Genomic DNA, 10278 nt, shown 5'->3' on the forward strand with positions numbered 1-10278 from the left:
AGTGTGCAGTTTGTCTAAAACAGTCACTGAAGAAAGGACCCTGGAAAGATAAGTAAGCAGATTCAACTGACTTTGAAGCAAGCATCTTAGAGATCATCAAGTTCAACTCCCTCCTGCCAATTACGAAAGTGACCTTTAAGCATCTTGGCTAAGGTCGCAGAGCTAAGAAACAGAACTAGAATCAAGATGCCTGATTCTTGGTTCAGTGGTCTTCCTATCAGTCGATGGTCACTTTGCTGCTGACTTTGTAAGCTACTGAGCTGCTCCTGCAAGAGAAAAGGCCAGAACATGGGTAGTACAGCTGCCCTAAATGCCTACAACTACATAAGATGATGAGGGACTAGCCCTAGGCTTCCCAACCGGATTGGAAGTTTCCTGATGACAGGAATCACATCTTACGCACCTCTCATATCTTCACAATGCCCTCGACAAGACCGGGCACAAAGACGATCCTTAGTAAATGCCTGTTAAATTCAAATCGAAGAATAACATCTAAGGATAAAATTTAATTGTGAGACCAAGCCATAACTGAGACTTGCTGTTTAATCATCAGGAGTCATATCTGAATACAAATGCACAGACAGGCTCTTGGTCAAATGCCACTCCTCCCTGCAATTCCCAGTGCTGCAGTCGCCATCCCTTCCACACCCCCTGTGGTGTGTCTCTCTTTGGCTTTTCCTGAGGGAAATACGAGTTTCCTCTCTCCCTTTCCCTGTGCGGATGGTGGCTGCGTTAGTTTCATTCCTATTAAGTGTAGTTGACAGCAGACTACTTGATACAGGCACACACACAAATAAAATAAACATACATTTCCTGCAGTAATTATTGTGTCCAGAAGCTTACACTACATTAGAAGGGTCCTCTTTTCCTTACATAAGCATTGGGATCAGAAGCACGTTAGCCCTTTTGACTTTAAATACCACAATACGTTCAGGAATCAGGAGAAGAATTAGGAAAGGAGGAACTAATCATACCGAACTTCCGTTCCTTGTGGATGATGACAGTAACTACAGGAAAAATAATAAACGTCTCGAGAAGAGCCTTTTTATAGCGACTCACACAGAGTTCTAAGATGAGTATATGTAGAGGATTAGAAGAATGTAATATCTGTTTATGATTAATGCCTATTTCTCCATGGGATACAAAGTTTAAAAAATAAAACTACCACATTCAGCCCTGGGAACTAAGCGAAGCCTGATGAGCTCTTTTTTAACCCATGATGTCAGGTTTCTTTGCTTGCTCAATATATACACAATCAACTTCTTCTGAATAGAAATAAATCCAAGGTGAAACAGCAGACTTTTTCTCATATTCATAGTCAGGAAAACAAACACATACCACGAGAAATCTACTCGTGCTCTTCCTTACCCAGTGCCTGTGGTTGGCACAAGGGCCAATGCTGCTTCTGGGATGGTTATTTTGTTTTGGGCACCCTCACCCCCAAACTGGTGGAAATATACTTTTCTTGCATTTTGGCATAGTCTACTTTTCAGAACAAAAGCTATATCTATCTAAGAATATTCAAATACCAGTGGGATCTGATGGAAACTGGTGGAAATATACTTTTCTTGCATTTTGGCATAGTCTACTTTTCAGAACAAAAGCTATATCTAAGAATATTCAAATACCAGTGGGATCTGATGGAAAGAGGAGGAAGAGGTCAGAAATGAGAAATTCTAAAGCTGCACTTTAAAGTATCGGGAAGAGGGGCTGGCCTGTGGCTCACGTGGGAGAGTGCGGTGCTGATGACACCAAGGCCGCGGGTTCGGATCCCTATATAGGGATGGCCGGTTAGCTCTCATGGGGGAGCGTGGTGCTGACAACACCAAGTCAAGGGTTAAGATCCCCTTGCCGGTCATCTTTTAAAAAAAAATAAATAAACGAATAAAAAATAAAATAAAATGTCAGGAAGATTACATAAAAAATAGTAATAGCTTCCATTTAGCTAGGGTGACATACTATATTGGTAAAGAGAAATATTCATTCAGACAAATAAAAAAATCACAAGCCTTCTTAACTGATCACAATGTATGATAAAGTATATTTTCTTTAAAAAGAAAAATCAAAACAGAACCAGAAACAAACCTGTCCTGTGTAACTGGGAAGTAAAGCAGATAATCGACTCCATTTATTTTTATTCTTCCACTTCCACGTTCATAAACAACTGCTTCCGCTTTTGCAGTCTTTCTTTTACCTTTAAAAACATAAATTCCTATTAATAAAAATCTTAAAGACCAGTGCTTGGAGACAGGTAAAACTACACTAAAATTTGTTTTTCCAGAGTAACAATATACAACACTGTACATACGAAAGTTCTATAACTATTGCAAGTAAAACAAAAGTAAAACAGGTAAACTACGCCACAATGGATGTAGTACAGCTTACTGTGAGGTAATTTTATTCTTCAATTCCATTTTAGGAATACTAAAATGATTTTAAATTAGTTTCAACAACTAACAAAGTAATACATATTCATTTACCTTACTCTAAAAGAACCCCAACAATTTACATAGCGTTCTTTTATAATCAATAAGAATATATCCAATATAATTTTTTAAAAAATATATGAATAGTGTAATGAAAAATAATCAGGAGAAATAAAAACAATTCTCAGGAAAGGTCACATTTCTTTGGAAACACTAATTGGAAATGACAAAGAAATGATGTTAAAATTTTTAAGACTTGCAAATATATCATTTAATGGGTCAATTCTTTGAAGTTGAACCATGTCAAATATCTTTATACACATACAAAAAAAAATGTGAGTTGAGGACCTGAAGTTTTCACATATTACACAGTTTTAGCATCTGACAGACAGATTCACTGAGCATTTTCACTTTTTGAGAAGGAGCCTTTATTATAAATATTTTATTGATTCTACCAGTTGAAATGTAAAAATAAAAAGACTTAATATAAATATGTGAAAATAAAAAGTATTAATGTAATTATGAGGTATGTATCCACATTTTTTCTTGGGACATTAAAAGGTTGTTTTAAAAACCTTCAATAGAATCTTAACAATTAGAAAAGCCAGTGTAGCAGTAGCAAAAATAAACAAATCAAAAAAATCAAATGCATACCAGACAGCAACAGCAAATAAAAACAATTGTGGTTTTTCGATCTTCACTATATTTATTTTCTCTCCACGGAACGTCATTACCTTCGCTTTTGCTAAAGGCCATTCCTTGCTCGTCATACTGCACAGGCTCAATCAGCTGTTTTTTTGATTGAATAGTTACACTTCTGCGAAACCTCTGCACAAATTCTTCTTCAGCAGCACCATGTTGCAATGTCAATAACCTTTCTAGCAGCCGTATGGACTGCATATACTACAGACAATAAAAATTCATTAGAAGATGCAAGTGTAATTGCATTTGCTAAATTTCTTCTATTTTTACACACTTGATCTTTCCAATGTTGCTGTTCTTGATGAATTTTGACAGGATGACACTTTTGCATCTTCATGCTGCTTTTAAAACAGCATGCAGACACATCCTTTTTCCTGTGTATCTTTAGTGCTAAATCTTTTCTTTTGAGATACAAAGAGATTTATCATTTAAAAAAATCAATTTCTTTGTATTATGATTATGAAATTGAGATTTAAATTCATTTTCAAAAAGTATTTAGAGATCTTCAAGTGTAATTTCCACTCTTTTATTAGAACTGTATCAAGAGGAGATTTATAAATACTTTCTACTTAAGTTATGGATAGTAAAATGGAAAGAGTTTAATGTTGAGAAAATGTACCTCTTAAATTATATTTCATAATACATTTGGCAAACATATCTTTGGTTGTTCAAGCTGTGTTACTTTAATGTTTATGATTTCCTTTAAAACCGAACAATCAAGCTATTTAAAAATTCAAGAGATACTTGACTTAAAGGGCAACCTCTTGAAATAAATTATCCTTGCTACTCTGTGCATTTTTTTTAATAGTTCTTGAACATGTGATTAGAAAGTAAACAACTTGGTATTAACCCCTTAAAATTAGAAGCCAGAATAATCATTCTAAAGTGTTTATGGAGAAGGAAACAACTAACACTTGAGATCCTCAGTTAATATGGACTGTGAAACCCAGTTTTTTTGATAACCTTACTTTTGTTTTTTGCAACACTAAAAATCATACTCATCCTTCGTCACCATGGCCTTCACAGTGAAAATCTGCCATTAATAGTTATGAAATATTTAAAAACTTCACCAGTAAGATTAATATGAAAAGAACTGCTTCGAATACAGTTTCCTGCAATGTAATGATGAAAGAGAAGGCAATTTTCTAGGTAAGGGCTCGATGCTCCCCTTCAGTCACAAGCCTATGTCCTCTGTTCTCAGCTACTCTCTCAATTCCATCTCACACACTCTCGATGACTACTGTTGAACCTACAAAGGGGCACTACAGGGAGGACACAGCCTTGCTCAAAAACTGGGTTCAGTGTTTAAGAAGTCAATGACCACGCCCACCTCCCTCCTTGATACCAGTCATAAACGTCAGGATTTCTTCTGATAGCCAGTACCCCCAAAGTATAGATGATTATTATATACAGTATGTTTGTTTTGTTTTCATAGCTGCCTGCCCATATTAAAGTCCTTGGAATATTTCCAAAGTGGGAAAAAAATACCTGAGTTATAAAAATCAAAGCAGCCAGAAAACAGAGGAAACAACGAATTGATGTGTTCAATGAAGAAGCAAAGAGACTTTTCAGTTAGGTTCAGGTGTAGCAATACTTGCAATTAGGATGTTAGAAATTAACTCTGGATCTATCGCTAACCAAATGCCTGACATCTTATTTAAGCAAATTGCAACTTCTGTAAATCATTAATTTCTCCAGTACGTTAAATGAGAAAAAGAACAATTGAAGCACATGACTTAAAATCTATGTGGTGGCAAGGTACTAACGATGTTAGCCATTGCTGACGAAGGAAAAAATCCGTCATGAAACAATTTGTAAAATGTAGCTACACTCAAATCTTGCTGGAAGTAATTTAAACTTAAAACATCAAACTTCCTCTGATGATGCTGGGATATGTTAGAACATTTAACAAAATAAGAATGCAATTAAGACCTAAAGCAGCAGTCACAAACTTGATAGGATATAAGATTCGCCTGGGGAGTTTGTTAAAAGGATGGATTCCTGGGTGACCCCCTAGAGATTCTGCACCAGGTCTTGGAGGAATGATGCTGGGATATGTTAGAACATTTAACAAAATAAGAATGCAATTAAGACCTAAAGCAGCGGTCAGAAACTTGATAGGATATAAGATTCGCCTGGGGAGTTTGTTAAAAGGATGGATTCCTGGGTGACCCCCTAGAGATTCTGCACCAGGTCTTGGAGGTGGCTTAGTTAGGATACTGCAGTTTGTAACCAGCATTCCAAGTGATTCTGATATAGGCCATTTGCAGATCCCAAGATGAAAACGACTGACCTTACAGGTAGGGCACACAAGGTAAGCCAGGAAGCAGCAAGTTGCATGAAGGTAACATGGTAACATGTGCTGCCTCCCTTTCTACTTAACCTGTAATGGCTCCTTACACTTATCATTAGCTTGTAGAATTATCCATTGGTCTTATTGAAGGAGATGGAAAATGACATCTCCTGTGCTTCCCTAAACAACTGGCAAAGGACATGAGGGCACTTATAAAAGGAGAATCTGGAGACTCAACATGTCACCTTCCTGACCACAGATAAGGCCCTCTCATGGCAGATATCAATTGATGAATATGTTAAAAAAAAAAAGGTCTTAGGGAACAGCTGCCTTTGAGGAACATCACTATTAGGATCCTAAATACAGCAATTGTCTGTATTCTCATGGTACAGGTCCCCTTAAATTAAAAAGATTAATTACTCACATCTTGATCTGACAATTTTTCCACTAACATTTCTTCTAGTTCCTCCTTAATCAGCCATCTGCTGCCAATCAGGTCTCTGTTAAAATATCACACACATATTCTCTTTTTGATTAACCATGCAATTAGAGTTATATCACAAAAGATCCTACATATAGTAGCAATTCACGATTTGAAAACAAAGTTTTATATTATATAGCAGTAATTTCATCCAAGTGAACTATTTTTTTTTTCCCCTTTTTGTCTTTTTTTTTACTGACCGGCAACAGGATCGCAACCCTCGGTGTTGCGCCTGCACCATGCCTAGCCAGTGAGCGGGAACCGGTCTCCACATGGGATCCGAACCCTCAGCGGGAGCGCCGCCGCACTCCCAAGCAGCGCACTCTCCAGTGCGCCACTGGGCCGGCCCCAAGTGAACTATTTTTAAGAAATATTATTCCATTTCCTCAATTTACTTTAGAAAATAGATCTCCTCCAGCAAATGTTTTGTTTGAAGAGTTAAATATGCCACTGTGGAATGACAGGATATTAAAAGCCACCAGATTTTTAAATATTAAAATTGTGCCTGTAAAATTTACTTCAAAAAAGATGTTATGGACACAAAATTGACCTGTCAATGGACTAAAGTAGTTCAAATAAAGGGCTAGGAGTGCATTCACAACTTAAACAGGGTGTGGTCAAAGACCTGTGTCTTCTGCACAAGAACATATGTGAATAGGTAGGCCAAAATTTAAACTGGCTACTCAGGTTGATGAATCTTATCTATCACTATTTGCCAAATGGAAGCAAAAACCTTGAAATACCAAAAAATATTAAAGCATTCAAATGCTAAATCAATGTGCAGCTATATATATAAAAATTCTGAGGACACCATATCCAAATATAGTAACTAAATGCCATTTAATACATAAATCCAGGATGAAGTAACACAAAAATAACCTCAATATTTGCTTCTTTCTAAACAAAAATCACATATTATTTTGGATCCTAACTTTGATTAATGCTAAAATACTGAATGAATTTTAGGCTTCAGATATGTCTAAAAAATACCAATAATTAGCATTTTTTTAGTTCAAATTTTACAAATATTTTAATGGAAGAAAAGAACTTACCTGGTTTCATTTTTTTCTGGAAGTAGACCTTTGGCTCGCAACTGATTTTGATGTTTTTCTACATCTAGTACCTTTCCATATAATTCCTATGGCAAATAAAATATATATAATAGAATAAGAGAGAGGGTACATTATTACTTATGATATATTTCATGTTTTTTTTCCCTGTGAATACTCCTTATTTTTAACATGACCTCTTCAATGAATCTAGCTGCAGAGTAAATAAAACTGAAAATGCTTTTCAATAGTACTATTTCTCATTCAATCTAAAGGATGATAATTTCAATGAGAATTTAGTATCATACATCACAGCACACTTTAATTGATTTTAAAATAACTATAAAAATTTTACAACTCCACTTCAGTGAGGCTGGTTAAAAAACAGACAAAAACTATAAAGTATTTTCCTTTCAGTTTCACAACAGGATAAAAAAATTTCCTTAAGAAAAACCATAATTTATACAACAATATGCGCTTTAAATGTAGAGAATACCCAGTAAAATTTATGGTATTTACAACTGAACTACTTATTTAACATTTAATATTTTCATAATATTTAAGTCTTCACCATGTAGTTTGTACCTTGAAAAAGAGTTTTCTATTACATTTATTTTTCATTATTTGATTTCTTTCTGTTAATTTACTTTCTAACAAAGTCTGAGAATGTGTGTCACTTGTTAAATTGCAGTGGAAATAGGAGAAATGCCATTTGCCACTTTGTTAGAACTTGTAAAAAGCAATAATCCAGTAATAAGGATCATCAATGAAATACATTTTCCAGGCAGTGAGTTTACAACAAGCAGAATAATGCAATGGTCTCCCAATATTTTTGATTGAGCAAACTCCATTTTTTAAGGACTCACACCCAATAGTGAGTCCTTATGAATAGTCCTTATGAATGAATAGTTTGTACTTATTCACTTATTATTCACACATAACCTACCATACTAATGCCTCATAAACAGGTAGACATTTTAAAAGGCTAAACTAGAGAGGATATAAATGACTTAATTTTTTTTTTCCTTTTTTTTTTTTTTTGTCTTTTTTTTTTTACTGACCGGTAACGGGATCACAACCCTCGGTGTTGTGCCCGTACCGGGGACTGGCAACGGGATCGCAACCCTTGGTGTTGCGCCCACACCGCGCTCAGCCAGTGAGCGGGAGTGGGAACTGGTCTCCACATGGGATCCGAACCCTCGGCAGGAGCACCGCTGCGCTCCCAAGTGGCGCACTCTCCAGTGCGCCATGGGGCCGGCCCAAAATGACTTAATTTTTTTTGCTAATCATAATAGCTTCCAATATCATTAGCTAATGTCAGAAGACACACCCTGTTACTGATACAGGTATTGGTCCATATCTCAAAAAGTCTTAATAATTTCAAGTTTCTTTTGCGGGGGAGGGGGGACAGCTTCTTGTGGGCTTTGATAGACTGCTGTATTATATGATAGTGTAACTGATAAAGTTTGTTCTATGAGCAAGAGAAATGTCCCTCTGCCACTGTTGCTGCATTTACTACTGCTTGAGTTTTAGCACCATGTTCATTAATGCAGCCTCTTTTCACTGGTCCATTTCTCTCATGGGCAAAAAGAATGCTAAAAAATAGAAAAAGGAATGTAAGGACTGAGTCCTTGAGTATATGTAACATAAATATAGGTGAGAAAAGTTGAGATTATACTCAATGGGTAGGACCTCTCAGTGAATAAGGATGTAAAAGTTCATTTCTTTTGGCTGGAGAGACTCATAAGAATGTTTTTCGCTTTGTTTTTCACCAGGGTAGTAGAATTGAGAGTTTAGAAGAGAAAAGGAAAAGAAGCAGAGAAAGAAAAGAAAAGTAGCACTTAGAAGCTACAACACTGCCAGTCAGCTAGACTCTAACAGTGGGTATGAGAATCTTAAACTACAAGTGAATCCATCACTCTGGTTCAGTAGCTCTAAAGGTTACTTTAATCCCAGACCAGCAGCAGCAGCTAAGCCCAGAACTGGCCAGAAATGTAAATTTTCAGGCCTCACTCCAGACTTGCTGAAGAGGAACCTCTAGGATGGGGCCCAGTGATTTTTTTCTAAAGATGACTCTCAGTGATGCGCACTGAAGTTTGAGAACTGTGTAGAGTCTAGTTCAATACAAGAGCAAAGGGACAAGTGAAGTTAATTCAATCCTAGTGTCGTAGTTAACTGTAACTGTCCCTACAACTACATCCCAAGTACAAATCCATCCCCTGCAGCAGCAGAGGAATGTATCCATCAACTTAAAACAAAGAACTGTCCCTCCTAAAGAAAGCAAGAACTAACATGAACCATCCACATTTAGGACACTGTATGTGCCCGTTATTCAACTTAAAGTAAGATTCTAAAATGTATCTCCTAAGAATTGGTAAGCCTCATTGACTGTTTGCGGCTGGGGTACTTTTAACTCATTTTTTAAAGGCTAGAACACTGGGTTGGGACTCCAACTGAATAGTATATCAGAAATTTTCTATGCACCTTTGTTCCTAGAAAGCCCTTCTCAAATACTCTGAACGGGTAAAACAAAGAAATCCCCCACCACCCCACCCCATGAATCCTCCCCACTTGTACGAAGAGGACAGACACATGTAAACAGCATGTCACCATGCACCTGGCATGGCCTGTCACAGGCCAGACTGCAGCCAGACTACTACATCTGGTGAAGGGATGGCAGCAAGCCTCTCAGCTGCCTGGTCCGGTCCTGAGATTTGGAGAGTGCAAAAGTCAGAAATGGTAAATCTTTCAAATCTAGCTAAGAATATATGAACTTAAGAGAACATCAACAATAGTAATAAGATACCCTCCTCTGCCTGTGAGAGTTTACTTAATTTTCTGCAATAACAAGGACACTAGAATAATAATAATTGACCTGCCTCAGAGGTTAAGTTTCGAGTCGAAGTTTGTGTTGCTAAATTAACCACCATTTTTCAGTGCCTTTTGAGCAATTTTTACTTTAACTCCATATTTTTCTTAAAATATTTTTTCACTATGCCATTGCCTTCTAGTGTTATATTTAGATCCATAATAATTTATAAATGGTGCAAGTAAAATAATCAGAAAAAAATATGAAAGATGATAAAGCAACCCATGAAAATACATGTCAAATTTTAAACATGGTAAATTCTATTCATTTAAGCCAAATGCTTAAAATTTAATGGTTATAGGGCCGGCCCGGTGGCGCACTGCTACAGTGCGCCGCTTGGGAGTGCGGCGGCGCTCCCGCCGAGGGTTCGGATCCCACATACAGACCCGCTCACTGGCTGAGCGAGGTGCGGGCGCGACACCGAGGGTTGCGATCCCGTTGCCGGTCCTGGTCCGGTA

The 10278-nt window shown here is 36.9% G+C and overlaps 1 protein-coding gene across 1 annotated transcript in view; it reads right to left on the reverse strand.

The window, feature by feature from the left end:
• MRPS9 (mitochondrial ribosomal protein S9) overlaps positions 1-10278 on the reverse strand; it is a 77567-nt gene that overhangs the window by 4374 nt on the left and 62915 nt on the right. The window contains exons 6-9 of the mRNA XM_008567465.1: positions 6955-7040; positions 5846-5921; positions 3161-3329; positions 2086-2194 (exon numbers count right to left, since the gene is read on the reverse strand). Of these exons, the coding sequence (XP_008565687.1) occupies positions 2086-2194; positions 3161-3329; positions 5846-5921; positions 6955-7040 (440 nt within the window). The remainder of the gene's footprint in view (positions 1-2085; positions 2195-3160; positions 3330-5845; positions 5922-6954; positions 7041-10278) is intronic.

This window comes from Galeopterus variegatus, unplaced genomic scaffold (assembly GCF_000696425.1).
Source record: "Galeopterus variegatus unplaced genomic scaffold, G_variegatus-3.0.2 Scaffold321, whole genome shotgun sequence".
Classification (NCBI taxonomy): Eukaryota; Metazoa; Chordata; class Mammalia; order Dermoptera; family Cynocephalidae; genus Galeopterus; species Galeopterus variegatus.